The sequence below is a fragment of the Telopea speciosissima genome, chromosome 1 (assembly GCF_018873765.1).
Source record: "Telopea speciosissima isolate NSW1024214 ecotype Mountain lineage chromosome 1, Tspe_v1, whole genome shotgun sequence".
Lineage (NCBI taxonomy): Eukaryota > Viridiplantae > Streptophyta > Magnoliopsida > Proteales > Proteaceae > Telopea > Telopea speciosissima.
The window spans coordinates 16,699,814-16,718,211 of NC_057916.1; the positions used below are offsets into that span (position 1 = coordinate 16,699,814).

Here is an 18,398-nt window from a genome sequence, read left to right on the forward strand (position 1 = left end):
AGAATCAATAAGACACACAATAGATCATATCAAAAGACGGAACATTAAATTTGAGAGATGAAGCATCAATGGAACTCCAAACCTATCTAATAGGCAAGGGTGTCAATTGGTTTAGTTTTAGTTATCCGGTTTGATTCAAGATACACAATGTAGAAACCAAAATTAAATTGAATTAAGAACAATAACACATTTTCCAAACTAAAACAAACCGATTCGTTTCGATCTAGTTTTTATTTGATTTCATATCCGGTTCCTTATTTGGTTTAGGTCCTATGTTAGGTGATGTGCCATTGTTTTACATCTTCACCCACAAAAAATACCCTTATTTGTGAGGGGCTTAATCCATCCATTTTTTTTCAAACATTAATATGGAATATAATTTATCATCCATATTGATTGAAATATTGAAAAATATATAATTCTACCTGGATGCTTATTCTGTTAAAAACACAAGTAATTCAGTTTGGCTCTGTAGTTATAATCATGAAATCGAAACTAAATCAAATCAAGAAAAGATTCTAACTTTTGAAATCAAAATCAAATCGATTTATTTCGATTTGGTTTGATTTTAAATGGCCAGTTTCAATTTCGGTTCTAAGACACCCTTAGCAATAGGCAATAGGTAACTTGTTAAATTAGTGGTTCCATGATTCCATCCATACCAAAACTGATGTTGGTTGGGTCGACCATAGTAGAAGCATTGAAGCAGGCGGTTTAACCAACCCGTAAGCCACATAAGGGCAAACTCCTAACTGGTACCGTGCAACTGTGTATATATATATAAATGTAAAAAAACACAAAACCCTAGCCTCCTTTACCATTTCAGTTGCAGTTGCTCTTTGCAGGTTTCGTCTTCTCCCCCACCCCAAAACCCATTTTCTCCATCAGTAGCTGCCACTATGGGACGCGTTCGCACCAAAACAGTGAAGAAATCCTCTCGACAGGTGATTGAGAGGTACTACTCTCGAATGACCTTAGATTTTCACACCAACAAGAAGGTCTTAGAGGAGGTCGCCATCATCCCTTCTAAGCGCCTCCGCAACAAGATCGCTGGGTTCTCTACCCATCTCATGAAGCGCATCCAAAGAGGTCCAGTTCGTGGGATCTCTCTCAAACTCCAGGAAGAAGAGCGCGAGAGGCGTATGGACTTTGTACCTGACGAATCCGCTATTAAGATCGATGCCATTGAGGTTGACAAGGAGACTATTGAGATGCTCACTGCCCTCGGCATGGCTGATCTTCCCGGTGTCGTCAAGCAAGCCGATTCCACTGTCTCTCAACCAGCCCCTTACAACAGGGGTGCCAGTTATGGAGGTGGGGGTGCAAGGAAATATTAATTTTCTTAGCTTTAATGTGTTCGTAGTTGTAGTTGAAGTAATGGGCTTGGTTCCTTCTTTTGTTCTGTTCTATGGTTGTTATTTAAAAAATACATGGGTCCTTTTCTTAAAATTTTTTTGAAGACGAATAGACAATTTGATTCGGAGTTAAAGAATGTCATTTTAAGTTTTGCAGATTATAAATTTGTTAAGTTTCCTTGCTGCTGGAACATGCTATATGTATGTGTTTGTTGTTTAGGGTTTTTTGTTCTCTGGCTTTTATAAATTTCTTTTGCTGGATTTTGGTGACTTCAATTATGTTCGTGGACGTGCATCTGAATTTTTTATGTTTCACTTGGGGTTTTAAGGAGGAAGGCTAGTTATAATATGTGCTGTGGTAAGTATAAAGGACTTCCAATTTGTCTTAGATTTCTGTTTTCCGGTCTCCTGTTATGTGTGTTGATCCTTGGCAAGTGGCAATAGTGGATCCTTTGTGCCCACAAATTTTCTTGTGGATCAATGGTCACCCTATATTAGAATTGGCTTTAGTTACTGTTGGTGTGTCTTTCAGAACATTCTTGTTTCTACTTTGTATAATTTTATTGCGGAAAGGCTATCTATGGATTCTCATGTGGCAGTAGTCATTTTACAGTAAGGGGGGGTGGAATTAGCCCAAATTTCAATTTCTGATTGATGGTTTGGATTTCACACTATATCAGAATAGGCTTTTAGTGTGTTTTGGTTTGCCTTCATAATATTATTTTGTTCTCTTTTGAGTTGAAGAATTCTTTCTGATTCTTGTGCTGAGCCAGTCATTATCTTAAATTTCGTCTGGGATTGATGGTTCAATGAAAGACTACAGTATTTGAGAACAGGGTTTACTTCTGTGGGTGATCATACATCACATTCTTATTTTTCTGTTGAGAGTTGTTTCTTGCCCCCAAGTGAATGGTCCAACAATGGAAACTGCCTGCATTGGACTGTCATGAAGCAATAATGTTCAGAGAAGTGTTTGGGCTAGTTTTTTTGAGTTTTCATGAACAAATTATTTGAGATTCTTTAATGTTTTAGTTGATATGGATTGGTATTTGATTGGTTAATGGAATCACAGTACCAAAATAAAATTTTTGGAAACATAGTTCCGTAACCTTAGCTCTTCCACTCATGCTTAATTACTTTTGGTGGAATATGTTTTTCTTCCATCATTTTTTCTACTTTTGTTCCTTCATATACAATGTTCTTTGTGGCGCTTTCCTCTCAATTCCCATGGGAGGTGGCTTAGAATGCTTTCTGGGATTAGGTGAGGATGTGATAAAAAAAAAATCCATAATGCGTTCACGTTTTCAAAGAACCTGCCCTTGTAGTTTCTTTTTAGCGCATCTGGCACAGATCTTGTCTCAACAGGCCGATCTGTGGAATAAAAATACAGAGTTGCTTCTCTATAATTAACATTAACAAAGGAAGAATCAAAGAAATGGAGGATGAAGCTCTGAAGTATCTGGAGCCATGCCTACGGAAAGGTAGTGATGGTGACAGATGCTTCTGGTCTTGGTCGTTTAATTCTGCTTGGATCTTACTGAGGATGGTTGGAACATCCTTGCCTCTGATTATAAGGAAGGCAGATAGATTTGTGTCTAACGAAATGAATCAATTGATTTCAATTTTGAGTTCATCTTTGGATTCTAACATTAACCCTCGTCCAAGAGGAGTTGTTGTAGAGCTCGATGTGAGCGTCGAGGTACCTGAAATTGATCCCTCTGTGCAGAGAGCCTGGGATGTGTTCAGTCAGATTGATGCCTTGGTTAACAACACTGGAGTTAGAGATATGGTTCGTCTCTCTCTCTCTCAAACGTTCATGCCATTACCTGAAGATATTTTCTCAGTTGTTTTAAATGTTCTAGTGGTGTTGGCATTGTACAATCAAGAATGCACTTTAGTCACATATATATGCATTTTACATCTGAGAATGGGAATGATACATGCCAAACACAGCCTAAATGTCTATGCTGATGCACTTGAGGTAGCATATGGTCATTAAAGTCCCGTCGGATCTTAGCCTATATTCTGACATTTTAGATGAAGTTGATATGTGCAAATTTAATTTGTAATTCTCAACTCTCATCTGGTTAGGAAAATAGACCAAGGTCCTTGAACAGATAAGTTGAACGAGGCCACCCCCATTGTGACTTTTGTGAGGTTTGGGACTCAAATCTTTATTTGTAAAAAATATTTCAATCCTAAAATGGTTACCTGACTCTTCTGAAATTTCAGGACCTAGAGTCATCTTTCTTTTTGCAAGTTTATGCATCTGCTACTCTAGTATTTGTAGAAAGCTCATGAGAATTTCCAGAAGAAATTATTGAACATGGTATGCACCTGATCACTGCATCTTTCATTTTCTTCATGGTGACCTAACTGTTTAATTCAAGTAATTTGGTCTTAGTCGCTGCCGTTGCAACTAGAGTAGATAGACTCTAGGGTGTTCAATTTTATTGTGCAAGTTTTATAATTTTTTTCCCTCATTAGGGTTAAGGGGCGTACTGGATATGTTAAAAACTCGTAACTGAGTTAATCTGAGACTCCAGAATGTGTATTTGACTTGCTCAGATCTTGCACAGTTGAAAGACTTCTGGAGTGTCTCACTTGAGGTTTTACTAAGCGTGATATTTTGATGATGAATTGGGATCTGATGGATACCCGTGGACCACATGAATTACCTACTGTGGGTGAATTGATGTTTACAAGCAATGAACTTTGATTTGAGGTTTGGCTTTTCAAGGTTGGATTAGAATCCGCTTGAACTCGTATTGGGCACTTGAAGAAGCAGACCTTCCATGTGAACAACCCTCAAGCCCCCCAGGAGAGATGGTAAACTGAAAAGCACTGTTAAATCCAGACTGAAGAATTTTGAGAGGTAACTTCTCAGTTTTGGATCCACTGTTTGGTGGATCATATGCATACATCACCTTCAGAAAGTTCAGTAGCACCAGAGCACCATACCATTTCCGCCTTGAAATTCTCCAGAAACCTAATAAAGAGGTGATAAGTATAACAAGCAAACACACTACCACAACATACATAGGGGTCTACTCAAACTATCTAAGCAAGCATCGCAACATACTAAACAAGCATCTATAAGTGAAGGGGGTAGGTAGAAGACAAAAAATGAAGCACCCCAAACAATGGGATGTTAGATCTCTGGAGTCTAATGTGAAATACATCAATTGTTGTATACTGATCCTCAGATCCTCTGAAAAATGGTGATTGAGGTCTCAGCACTCAACACTGAAATCCTCTTGAGATAAATAAGAGTGAAATAACCATGCAGGACACCAATGAACAACATATCATTCTTATCATGGTTAACAGTTCACAAGGATGGACAGTTTCCCTAGCATTTTCAATTGCAAATCCATGTGTGTGTGTGTGTGTGAGAGAGAGAGAGAGAGAGAGAGAGAGAGAGAGACCAGTGCAAGTTCCACTTCCCAACATACAACATAGCCTGAATGTGAGCATTCCACAGATGTACAGGATCGGGTGTTTCTTCTCCTGATAGTTTGTATCCTTTCCAGTATGAACTATGAATTGCATCAAAGATTTATCCGTTACCAATTGCTGCACTAATCGTGGTGAAGGCAAACTGGAAGCGTAAATTGGAAGGGTCTTTTCAATTAAATACTCAAGCGATAACATGTGCATTAAGCAAATTATCCATACACTATCACTTTGGCCGAGTGCAATTGATAGCAAAAATGTTTCCCTCATCAAGTCCAAATGCCAGAACCCATCCATTCGTAGAGGGCATTTACATATATTGACAATCTAGAAGGCAGATAGATACACATCAGATTCATTCACTAGAATTTGCAATCCCAACCATGTTGAGCATGTTGCGGTCCTCCTTAAACCTCTCCAGCACAGAGCCTTTGACAGCCCTTTCCTGTTGCCCGGATTTTGAGGCAACTCCCCAACATTCTATTACTTCTGGATATACTTGGTTTGTCCTGGAGAGCAATGGGCTGCCAAAAGTGCTGCAGGCAAACGTATGCCCTTCGTCAAAGTTTGCAGATACAAAAAGTCCGAAGTGATTCAATCTCCCTCCAAAACCAATTCCGTTAGGGATGCTCTCTGAACTGAAGTTCACTGCACACTGCAGACAAAGTAAATTCTCAAACAACAATTAAATAAGGGAACAAAAGAACGCTTAAAGAAAATGCACATTTTACTGGTATGATCTTTGTTCTCACGGGTTGCACAGCATGTTATTCTGGTTGGATGGGTACACAAATAACAATTAGGTGCTGGAACATGAAAAAAAGGACGTACCCAGTGCACAAGGCTCCCGCCATTGCGGGGTCTGGGGAGGGTCATCATGTATGCAGCCTTACCCCTGCTTTTGCAGAGGTGCTGGAACGTGCATGTCGTTGATTCAATCTTTCCATAGTGCTTGGCAGAGGAGATTCTCAAAATCCAGGTACACCCTGCCACTGTTTCTGCACAGATTTTCTGTCCACGTGCTAGTCCTGGCTCATTTTCTAGTACAGTTGTTTTCAGATTAATCTCCCAATCCACCCATCTACCATTGCAACAAGAAGTCAAGAAATTTTGGAAGATCTTGTGGAAGACTCCTGCTAGTCCTAGGGTGGTGTTATTTATTAGGAAATGTCTGGTTTAGCTGTGTTCCTTATAAGCAAACTCTGACTTCCAAAAGTTCAAAATTCTAATATGCCTGTCATCTCTGTGGTTCTGAACCTGAAACTTCTTTTCATGTTTGCTTGACCTGTCCTGTTATACAAAGGGTGTGGTTTTCCCTGCCTTTGCTTTCAAGATGCACCAATCTTCCTTGTGACAAACAGTGATCTTTAAAATTGCTTCTTTTTAGACTACCAGAATCTGGCAAGAAAGGAAAGGCTTGAATGCATTGCTGAAATAGAGCTGGTCTCTTATAGGATTTGGAGAGGGAGAAATGCTTGTATTTTTAAGAACAGTACCTTTAACCCATTGCATGAGATAAATTTCTATGCCATTACAGTGGATTGTTTTATATTCAAAGCAGTTGGAGGGTCTTGGACGCTCAAAAAAATCAAAGAATGCTACCAAATGGAAGCATCCACAGCAACATTAATTCAAAACTAACACAGATGCTGCATTTATTTCAGTCATTAAAAAGGCTGCTATTAGAGTTGTAATTAGGGATCATGAAGGACACATGTGGAACATAGCTGGTTAAATATAGTTGCAAACTCAGTGAAGGAAGCAGAAACAAAGGTAGTATTACAAGGCTTGTGGATTGCCAGGGATCAAGGATTCAAATAAGTGATGTTAGAAACAGATGCCAGATAGAGGTGAAGTGCTTGCATAATCAGAGGAGACAATCTTGGCCATGGGAGTGTTTACTTTTGCTGGAAATCAACCAGAACAACTAAGGTTGCTCTTAAGATGTAATCATGGTTAATAGATGTGCTAACCAGTCTGCAAACTGTATAGCTGCTGAGTCTTATGAAATGCAGAATGATTTTGTAATGTTGAATTGTATGCACAGGGGCTTCCAGATGTAGCAATCTTTGAAACCATTGACCTGAATGAGTTTCCCCATTACGTAATTAGAGAAGGGTCCTTTTAGATTCTCTCATTACCCCACCTAAATTTCATCCACCCAGTGTCTTTAAAATATCAGCAACATCAATCCACATTTTAAAGTAACATGTTTTGGTTTATGGTTACCATCCTAGCACTTCCAACTTTTAAACCAACAATCTTCTGGTCACACCCCCTTGAGACTTTTTTTTAAAAAAAAAAAAATTAGTGTCAACTCTCAGTCAACATGTAAAGTGAAACTTCAACTCATCTAAGGGGAAAGGAAAAATTAGAAAGCATTTTAATCCCTCACTGGTGGAAAAGCAGTGAGGGGTTCAAATATATAACAATGTGTTGGAACTTGGAGATGAAAATAGTAACTTACCCATTGCAAATTATTGTTGGCTCCAGTAGGTCGGAATATGGATGCCTGTGGATAGAGCTGGAAAAGAAAAGATTTCATATCCCCATAGAAATCACTATGTCTCTCCCAAGGCTGAGATGCGTAGCCTCCATACATATAACCTTCTTTATCCTTGATAATCAGGACAGTTGGCCCTTCTGCAGTTCTGCAGTTCAATTGTGCAGTTAGCACTGCTCCTACCAAAGTGCTACAACTAGGAAGACGATACAAAAATAGAGAACAATATAAATTAATGCTACCATTTAGCTCAAACTATTCAGAAAAATATCACTCTCTGTAACAGCAGTAAAATAGCACAAGCAGTACCTACATATGTCAAGAAGAAGAAGAAATAGAAGAGAGAAGAGAGAAGAGGGCTACCGATTGGAAGGGAATAGAATACTTCCAATCGATAACACTGCCATATATTTATAACATTACCAACTATCAATAATTACAAAGATGTCCCTCCTTTATGTATATTTTTTTTACACACAAGTCTCTGAACAATAAAAAGTATGAAAAACACTCTCGTGTTATTGAATTCTTAACACTCCCCCTCAAGCTGAAGCATAAATATCAGCCATACCCAGCTTGGAACAACTTCCAAGAAAATCAGACCGAAAAGAATGATGTAGATCCAAGGTACGAGCAATGGTATGTCCATAAGGGGAAGAAACAGCCAAGTGTGCAATTAGGGTTTTGACAATCTCAGACAGAACAGGGTGGGGATATGTCAGGTAGAGAAAAAAGGTATTAAACTGAGGTTTATTGGTTGGAATTGATGGGTTTTTGTGCCAGGGACTGATATACCAAGTTTAGGAGCAATCAGAGTTGAAAATATGAAATTATGATGAAGTGGACTGAAAGTGAAGGGAAAACAGGGTATCCGTGGGAGCAGTTCAACAGGCCAAGAAACAAACCTGTTAATGGCAAGAACGTAAAAAACAGCAGCAGCAGAAATTTCCAAGTCAAAAATCAAATCTGTCAGCACAAGAAGCCCTAGTTTTCATGTTTCAATAACTAGGGTTTCAGAAAGAAAAAAATTCCTTCTTCTGCATGGCTCTGATACCATGTTACGAAATTAGATGATACAACCAGAATCTATGAAGAAGAAGAAGAGAACCGAGAGAGATTGATGAGAAGGGAAAAGAGCTCACAGTTTGGTTTATCTTACCAACCGTGAGCAGGAACTTGCGTTAACAATAACCCTAATTTATTACAATGACACTAATGCCCTTATTTACTCTATCACTTAACTTAAATACCATCATACTTTCTAAACAACACCATGACTCATAAACATAAGCCTAAACACTACCACAAGTTATACATGTCACCACTAACACTAGAAAATCACCACACTACAAAACATCGCCACAACTTCAACACATATAATATGCAAGTTTGGGTATACAAACATATTATTACACAAGTTCCTCACATATGAATGGCAGTGCCGATATGCACAGATCATTGCCACCAAACAGGCTCTTTTGTTGAAAATGCCAGAGATAGGTGAAGAAGTAAATTAACAGACACTGCTTCATATAAAGTTTTGAAAAGAACAAAATTAATCATAGTATTATATGACATCACACTTGAGATGCATCACGCAGATACAGATAGACACACAAACACACAAACTATGAATGCTACAAGGAGAAGAAATAAACTCACTGTATATTACCCAAGAACGTGTTGAAGCTTAAGCCATCTATAGCACTATTGTACAATAGCTTCCATTCCCCTTGCACATGTTGAGCAAGGGCTCCTCCTATATGCCATGCATACTCTTTCCTTAATATCAGCAAATTAGAATCTATACTTTCTGAATGCAGAAAATGAGGAACCTGCATACCCTGTCTCCCTATGCAAGAAGTACATTATTATGGAACAAAATCCATCACAGTGGGCTAGATCATTTGGCATAATAATTTCTCAGAAACTCAGTGGTTCATAATAAAACAAATGAAGCAGAAATATTTTAGATGATTATTATAGACTATAGATAAGAGATACAAAGATGTTGAAACAATAATATTTTGATGACTAGCAACTGCTAAAAAAAAATTGAAGATAAAGTAATGACCTGGATCTGGTGGCATTAACAAGCATCCAAGGAACTTCCTCACAGATGGGAGAAGGCTACACCAACTTTTAAAATCCTCAAATGACATACTCTTTTCACCACTTCCATCTACTTCCTTGGAAAATGTAGCTGTGTTGAGAAAAATGTCAACAGCATCCTTTTGTGCATTCAATCCAGGTTCAGCATTTTTTGGAGGAAAAACAGCATCAAGCATGGCTACTAAAACAGCCTCCAGATCAGACCTGATAAGTAATTTTAGAGACTCATCATCCCAATGAACAAAAGAAAGAGAAGGGAACATTTGCACTCTGGCCAAAACCTATAGAAGAATAAGAAAGGTAAATTCGGATAATTGTTGAACCACAATTAAGATACCAATCCCAAAATACTTCCATTGAAACTCGAAGTGAGAAGCCATTCTTGCCCATCCTTCCACCAACCTGCATCCCTGCTCTGCCCCTACCTAACTCTGAGATTTACCAAACAGACATCCTCAAAATCATGACTAGCAAATTCATAGAATATAGGCTTCTTTTTACATTTTTGCTGGGTTACTGACCCCGTTTGTCTAGGTCTCTAGTGATTCTGGGGTAACTCACTATTCCTTCCCTTCAAAAGAGAGTAAAAAACTTTAGGTTTCAGAGTTCTATTAGTTGTTTGATAATGTGCTGCTAACTAGTAGAAGCATAACTAGATACTCTTATTCATTGCTCCAAGGCTGAGAAATAGCACCTGAAAAGCTTTAAAAGACAATATCTGGTATCTTCTTGCAGGAAAGTGTCTAAAGGATTCCAGCAATGTTTTAGCGGAAATTCAGTATGTTCGTATCATCAACCTTTTCTGCTAAACAGTATATGGTTTTCTGGGAATATTCTATGTCTGAGCATCGGGCCAGGTGATAGGACCATTCCAATTGCTTACCTTTATACCTGAACAATCTGATGCATGTCTTATTTTTAAAACATTGAATTTCACTCAAACAGTTTGAGGACAACATGGGATGATAACCAATGACATTGGGGTCTCTATTTTTTACATAGTTGGTTTTAGGAAGGCATGATATGGTTTTCAAAACCAGACATGCCAGACAGCAAACTACATTTGACCAGAACCAAGCACTTCCATATTTCAAAGACCCCCGAAAAACCAGATAAGGGGTCAAAGACCAAAACGGCATCTCATCAACAGGTTGTATGGCTTTCTTGCGAAACAAGCGAATTGGCCTTCTTTTGAACAGTTCTCAGTTTAGTTTTATCTTTTTTATATATATTTTTTTCAATACTCAACCGAGCCTTATCCCAAAAAATTGGGATCGAACGCACCACCTCTGCTTTGGCATTCAAACTATTTAGAGTCATATTGTGAAAATTTTCAATTTTTAATACAACACAGCCTTATCCCAACTAAATTTGATCAGCTACATGGATCCTTGAAAAGACAAAATATTAATAATAGGAGCAAAGTTCCCTGCATGAGATGCAGGGGCCACGCCCAGACACATTGGGGGACGGAAATGACCGCCCCGTTCCCATAAATGGCAGATTTCTCCCCCTCACTGCACAATATTCAACACTCCCTCTCAAGCAAATATATATATATAAAGGCTCCAGCTTGGAACACCAGGAATAGATATTAATAGCAGAAGCAGTCTTGGACATATATAGCAGTTGTAGACACCAGTGAGAACTGAGCACAGACAGAGAGAACTTCATTCTAGTAGCAATACCAACTCAAGCGCACCAATCATCAGCAGCAATAGTAAAGAAAAATCTTCATATCAAACAAATCCAGACAACAACAAACAAAATAAGCGACAGAGAATACCAACCACAATCCAAAATATCATAGCAGCAAGAACATCATAAGCCCTTCTAAAGGAAGGGAAATAGTAATCTTCACAAAGGAGACAGATAAAAGTACAGCATAGGTCGTTGTGAACCACTAATAGAATTACAGCATAGGTCACTGCGAACCACTGGTAAAAGTACAACATAGGATGCTGCGAACCACTGAAAAACTTAAAAGTGCAGCATAGGTTACTGTGAACCACTGATAAAAGTGCAATATAGGTTACTACGAACCACTGATGACAATATAAGGGAGCTGTGAATCACAAGTAACAGCATAAGGTTAGTGGGAACCACATAAAAGAATCTTCTCGCTGAAAACCACAAGTAATCATCATCATAAGAAAAAAAAACCTTGTTTCTAAGGACACGAACAAGCAAATAATAATAATCTTCAGCTGATGACTAGAGCAAATAACAATAATAATCTTCAAATACCATATGAGAACTCCAATCTCCCCCTCACGTGTAGCACTACACGGACAAATAAAACGGAGAATGCGATAGAGGATAATCCATCATTATATGGTAGCAAGAATCAGCATCATGAAAGCCCAGCATCACTTAAATCCCTTACCAAAAACAACGGTAGCAAATAAAATCCTAGAGAGGCTAAATTTAAACAAATTTGAGAAAAAAATTTCCAATAATAACAACAGCAAACATCACTCCATGCAAGTACCAATCTTCAAAATAAAAAATTGCAACCCCAAACTATTGTGATCTAGGGCCCACAAAGGCAATAAAATTGCAAATATACAAGACCAATGGCGATTCTGTAAATTCTGCCAACAGTTTAGGACCCCTTAGGTATGAAAACAGAATCTGGGTTTTAGCGGGAAGTAAACATCAATTCGCAAGTGGTGCAATCTCCCAAATTCCAAAAAACCCCATTAGGGGTCATTCATCAATTTTAACGAACAATGGCAAATCTGTAATTTATTGCAAGCTAACCAAGAAGAGTGGCAGACCCATAATTAACCAGAATGTCCAAGGGGATACTTGGTAGGTAAAAGGGAATGGCAAACTTGTAATAAATTAGATTTTCCAAGGTATAAATTGGTGGATAAAACCGTAAAAGAGAGAGGACATGATGTGGTATTAAAAATTATAGCCTAGGGGTAAACTTGGAAGCAAAATAAAAATACGGGCAAGACGTAATAAAAGAGAGAGGGAGGGGCAATATGGAAGTGGGGGCAGGAATTAATAAAATTGAAGGGGGGTTGTCTTCAACCTCCCTATCAAGAACCAAGGATGCCAACAACAAAGGATAGAGGAGCTTGTGTGTATGGACGAATATAAGATCTTGAGAACCTCTCTGTCAGTCTTTCCCTTATGCAGAATACCAACTGATTATTTATATTCAAATCATTGGGCTGCAAGGATGAGATTGAAGAGTGTAGCCTGATCAGCCTTGACGGACTCTGCATCCCAGCACTTAAGTTCCTCATCAACAGCCTGATCGTCATTTTTTGGGAGTCTCAACGTGCTTCTTACAGTACTCGATCACCTTACCCAGATCTTACTGGTGACATTGGGCGGAGGGATCCTGTTGTCTGCATAGTTGTCTTTGATCATTGTTTAATGGTCTGAGACTCAAGGGTGACAGCCTTGTCGACATCAAAGGCCTCGCCATCAGAACTCTTCAAAGTCACCTTCTTTGACTATATGATCGCTAAGCTGAGAAACAAGAAGAAATCTTCGACGAACAATAACCTTAAGAGAAGAGAAGAGAAGAAAGATAGAAATAGAAAGCAAAACAGCTAAAGTACACGATAGCAGGTAAGCGTCGGAAGCAAACCCTAGTTTTTTTTTTTATTTTTAAAATAGGGTCTGGTACCATGTGACAAAACCAATACAATAAACCAGAATCTATGAAGAAGATGGAGAAGAGGAGAGAGGGTGAACACGATGAGAATGGAATGGAATACCTCTATCATGGACAGCCTCTCCCTTATATTAATCAAGCAAACAACTCTTAGTAGGAAACCTATTAAGAGTCTAATTAAAACCTAAGACTAACTAAAGTAAATAACTATGACTTAACTTAGACTTATCTAAGACTATGACTCAACTTAAACTTCTGCCACTCTTGAGTTAAAACTAACTCTCCCCCTCACGGTACTATATTCATGAATAAGCGATATCTCATAGAAGTCTGTCTCATTTTCTGAGAAACACACGTGTCCTCTTAATAAGTACTTCAATTATCCGGCTTGAAAGTGAAGGTTTGATTTTATTTTTTATTTTTTTTTCCCATCAGACAGGAAGGTTAACTTAAGTCAAAAGAGGACAGGATGAACTGACCAGTGGGAAACTACTCATATTAGAAAAGACTCCAAATTTAATGAGTTTGAATCCATGACCTCTCATTGAAGGGGATAGGGATGCAGTAACTACTCAAGAGGGCATTGATGAGGTCGGTGTCGACCATGTAACTTTGCCTTCACTTGTAGACTGTAATTTTGAGTAAACAGGCACAAATTGCAAAACTAATATAAAGAATATGACTCCCACTAATCTAATAAGCAGTGAATTCATCACTGCCAATTCTTCTTTCTGGAAGATTTTATCTATAATTTGCAAATAAAATCAGGCAACGCTTCAATATATCCCCATCATTTTAAGAAAACGGCATCAAAGTCTCAATAGTTCCAGAGGTAATGGTTGGATATGATTTTACCTGCCTAAGCTGCCATCACCTGTCACATCCAGTAACTGATAAATGAAATCCTCAATTTCATCTTGTGTTCCTTTCTCATAGATTCCCTAAATAATGAAATTAAAGAAAACCTTCTGTAAGTAGGAAAGACAATAAAAGATGGCCAATTTATATGAGTAACAAAATCCCTCTAGGGGGTAAAAGCAAACTGTAAACTATAAATTATAGGGTAGTGCAAGCTTCATCTTCTCAAGAGGGGCTTTAAAAGATGTGGAATAAAAAATAACCCATTATTATCCATAATCAAACAGTCTTCTTGTGATCAAACGGATTCTAGAGAATTTCATAGAAAAGGAAAATGGGGGGGAAAAAAAAAACTCTTTAAAATGAAGGAGCCTTCATAAATAGAAGTCTGTCCTAAGGTTTATAAACAAAAAAATATATAGGCAGACCAAAAGTAGACTGGCCAAATTGCTTGTTTGCTCTCTTTAGTGCGATTGCTTCATCAATTTTACCTCCTTTATTTTCATAATATTGCACCAGGATTAGAACTAGCTGTTTTAGTCCTGCCATTATGGTCTTCATCATCACTGTCTGATGGGTAGGTTGTCCATCTTGTTTTCCTCTAGATCTAGCTTTCAGCTTTCCTACTCATTTTGACCCACCTGCTGTTTTGCTCTTTGAATCCATCACATCCCCTCAAATTGTCCGTTTCCTGAATTCATCAAGGGATTAGATGAGGGTCTTTATCTTTCCTTGGATCATTCCTTCCATCAAAGATCCTCACAAACTTATCCTGAAAATAAATGACATGTCCTGGATTCCACAGCATGTCAAAACCTCTTTCAAAAAGAGCACCAAATTTCAACCTCTTGTGCAATCTCCATTCTCCAGTACCATCTACCAATAATGCTCCGCTAAAGAATGATAGCAGTTCAAAATTGGCAGATGACCTCCATTTGTTGTATGAAAACCTCATCCATATCAGGAAATGAATTTTCCCTAGTCATACTACTAGGCTTTGGTAAGTCTAATCCTTTGTATCAGCCACTCAGATAAGTAGTTAAGTTCATAGCAGAGATGCTAAGGAAATCATTTCAACCATCAACTCTAGGCAGACAGGCTGACAGCTCTCAAATGCGCAAGTTGCCAGCTGCCAATATATTCTATTAGCTTGAGAGAAATATAGCACCACCAGATCTTAAGGGAAGTATATAAGAAGTTCAGAACACTCCAGGTTTTGCTAATTCATTATCAATTATGAGTGTTTCCATGTTTACACTCAATTCATCAGATCACCAAATTAAGACCATTATGTTAGCTTACTTATAATAAGAATAAGGACAAACACGTTTAAGTTTATGTATCATCATTGCATCGTTATGCGACAAAAGCAACAATGCAATAAAGGCAATAATTAACAGTGTAAAAATTAAAGAACCCAGCACTAATTTCAGTTGAAGGAAGCTTACTTTAGCAATTAAGAGATCCTCGAAGGTAAGTTTCTGATCATTTCGCTTCTGTGTAACCAAATCATACATCCTTGGTCCAAGAGGTTCGTTAATTTTAAAATACACCTGATAAATAAACAAATTGGCATCAATTAGGATCCGAACCAGGAAACCAATATCAAAAGAAGCACAAAAAGAAAAGGAGATAACCGAATCCGATACCTGAGACTAGTTGTATTATACCATTGATACGAATCGAATATGAACTAAAAAATGAAATATTCCTCTTCTGGAACTAATTAGTCTGTAAAGGGTGGAGTAGAGAGTCCGACCTTAAAAACAGAGGGAGAGATGTATTGAGCGTTGTTCTGCGATTGGGCAGCAAGGGATACGAAAAGGGATTTGAGATCTTCGAGTTCCTTCTGTGTGAACGCTCTGAAGGAGATTATCTTTTTAACTTTAAAACGAGAGGGAAAACAGATAGCAAGAGCAAATAAAATGCAGGGACGAGTTACCTGCTCGCGGAAACGAAACGAGGATTGGTTGAAGTTGACTCAGAGTTTCCCATGCCTCCTCTCCTCTCCTCTCCTTTCGTTGCTGCGTAGTGGGTTTCCTCTCCTACTTACTCTTTGTCTCGGTAATCTGGCAACGGCGGTATAGACGTTATTACCGGCAGTTCCAGCAGGAACTACGCAACACCTGATCTGAAGGAGTGGGAATACGGGGATCGTGGCCTATGCCAGCAGTCCCATGTCCTCAAGACAAGGGGATGGATGTGTCTTTCATTGGAAAATTATCACCTCAATTTGTCTGCTCGTCAATTTCCTCAATTCCCTCTAATAGAGGAAGGTGGATCTCACCTGGGCAGTGTATTTGTGCAAGGGGTTGGGTGGTCATTTTTACCCCCTATTAGATGGAATTGAGAAAATTGAGGGGCAGGCAAATTGAGGGGATAAAGATCCATCTTTCATATGGGGCGAAGAGACATACACTCATGGGAGTGCTAAAGACTGGCGGAGGCCACACTCTCGGACATAGTTCTTTTTCCAATACGTGCTAGCGGATAAGTGAGAACAAAAAATGTCAAGGCTTTAAACTCTAGAGCCTACACAATAGGTACTCTTTTGAGGCGAGTTGTGAGTAGGGGTGCAAATTTGGCCTTGTCCGCCCGAACCCGCCCTGAGCCTGAACTGGGTTGGGCTGAGATATTTGGCCCTGAGGGCGGGTTAGGGCTGGAAATTTCTGGCCCTGAGCCAGGGTCGGGTCGGGCAAGGGTTGAGGCCTCGGGCTGAGCCTGGCCCGGCCTGTTCCGACCCAACCCTGTTTTAAATTATACTATAAAATATATGTTGATATAATACATTTTATTATAGTGTTATTTTACGTAAAATTGATAATTTTCTCCCCGGCCCAATCCAGTCCATGCATTTCCTTCCCCCTCCCCATGATCAGGGCCAATCAGGGTCAGCCCAGCCTGACCCTGAGGGCGGGTCAGGTTGGATTTTTCAAGTCCTGAGTCAGGGTCAAGTCGGGTCTGGGCCTAGCTAAGTGGACTCAATGTTGGACTAGGGTTTTATAAAGCCCGGCCCAATCCGACCCTATTGCAGCCCTAGTTGTGAGTTGTCAGTTTTGAGCGATCTAAAATTCCTAGTGCAAGTAGCCTAGCTTTGTTCACCATATGGATCCATGGACCTCTCACCCGCCAATTGGCAAGGTCATCACAACATCCCACCCGTCACTGTAAGTGGGACGATGGAATTCGAATCCCCTCCCAAGTCCCAACAGGTAACCACCCCATCTCATCTCACACCGTTTAAGGGATGCGGTGTTCACATATAGGGTGTGGGGTGGTAACCCACGAGAGGGAGGAACCTGATTTGGAAGTAACTGCTACAAGCATCCAATTGGCAGCAACAGAATAATCAAGGGTTGATATGTTTGTAACCAACTCGATTGTAATCAGACTGATTTACTCATCCCACATCACTTAATAGTTTTCTAAGGTATAGTGTTTTCTGTATTTTCACACTTCCTCCTCTTCTAGTTCTCCCCCTTTGTCTCTGTCCCTTTGGTTCCTTCTCTCATGACGATGTCCACATCTATAACTTACAGCCTCATGTTTCTGTACAGATAATATTCACTCTATTATCTATAATTATTTAAGAACTCAAGCTCTATATGTGTTATATAAAATATTTTCATATTGACACTCCTCGAGGTGTTTAATAATTTGCAACCTTACTTTTTTGTCTTTTTAGTATAACACATTTTTTTCCCTAATGAGGGTAAATATTGGCATTTCACTTGAGTACTTGAGAAATATGAAAGACAATGATAGATTTTGACAATAATATAATGATAAGTCACTTTCAAATTATTTTTTGAAAACACTTTTAATGCCTATATCTTAAAGAACTTCTGAAAATAAAACAAAGGGATAATTAAAAGAATGTGTCAAATTCTAAATACACCTATAGAGGTGTTATTTAGACATCTCGTTATATATTTGTATATTTTTAATATTCTCATCAAGTATGAATAATTGTGCATTATTTTTATATTATTTATATTTATTGATTAAACTGTATAATCAGATCTTATCGGATTCAAATTTGGATATATAACTTCTTAGTGGATACTAATTATATCGCTGAACTAAAATGCCGCTCCGAATTCACCCCGTTGACTTCCTTAGGAGGGGAAATAGATTGCAATCATCGTATTTAGTTGGGTTGTGATTCACGTCATATAATTATAATGTTTGCAAGCATGACTGTGTCCATGTTATAAAATGTTACACACTCGTCTTATTCGTCAAGTTCAACTCCGAACCAATAGAGGAAATACATTAAATTGACCTCCAAATACAATACTTGAAAAAAGATATCGCTAGGATTCACTATAATGAAAGGATGACCCATTTTTTTTTTTAACCCACAATGAGTGTGTATTTTGGAGGAGCATCCAGACACATGAGGAGGCGAAATGACAGCTCCACCCCTATGAAAGTCCAAAATCTTGTCGCTGTTGATGCTTCATTGTGCGCTTTC

At 38.7% G+C, this 18,398-nt stretch overlaps 3 protein-coding genes across 5 annotated transcripts; 2 read left to right on the forward strand and 1 right to left on the reverse strand.

The window, feature by feature from the left end:
• The first annotated feature begins 804 nt into the window (after positions 1-804).
• On the forward strand, positions 805-1,448 carry LOC122662902 (40S ribosomal protein S17-like). Its single transcript, XM_043858608.1, has one exon. It carries the CDS (start codon positions 900-902, stop codon positions 1,335-1,337), a length of 438 nt encoding a protein of 145 aa, XP_043714543.1. The 5' UTR covers positions 805-899; the 3' UTR covers positions 1,338-1,448.
• Positions 1,449-2,790: 1,342 nt separating this feature from the next.
• LOC122664233 lies at positions 2,791-3,354 on the forward strand. The gene has a single exon (XM_043860009.1). It carries the CDS (start codon positions 2,791-2,793, stop codon positions 3,352-3,354), a length of 564 nt encoding a protein of 187 aa, XP_043715944.1.
• A 1,708-nt stretch (positions 3,355-5,062) lies between these two features.
• Positions 5,063-16,019, reverse strand: LOC122645349 (MTOR-associated protein MEAK7). Of its 3 annotated transcripts, XM_043838669.1 has the most exons (9): positions 15,864-16,019; positions 15,681-15,783; positions 15,370-15,474; positions 13,929-14,004; positions 11,283-11,289; positions 9,389-9,633; positions 8,977-9,166; positions 7,279-7,462; positions 5,063-5,466 (listed from the first exon to the last, which is right to left on the reverse strand). In XM_043838669.1, exons 1-9 carry the CDS (start codon positions 15,914-15,916, stop codon positions 5,167-5,169), a joined length of 1,263 nt encoding a protein of 420 aa, XP_043694604.1. In that variant the 5' UTR covers positions 15,917-16,019; the 3' UTR covers positions 5,063-5,166. The 3 variants fall into 3 exon arrangements, with proteins under 3 accessions (XP_043694604.1, XP_043694599.1, XP_043694610.1); XM_043838664.1 differs by lacking the exon at positions 11,283-11,289 and having other exon boundaries at positions 9,389-9,630; positions 13,919-14,004; positions 15,864-16,018; XM_043838675.1 differs by lacking the exons at positions 11,283-11,289; positions 15,864-16,019 and adding an exon at positions 15,571-15,595 and having other exon boundaries at positions 9,389-9,630; positions 13,919-14,004; positions 15,646-15,756.
• Between the last annotated feature and the right edge of the window lie 2,379 nt (positions 16,020-18,398).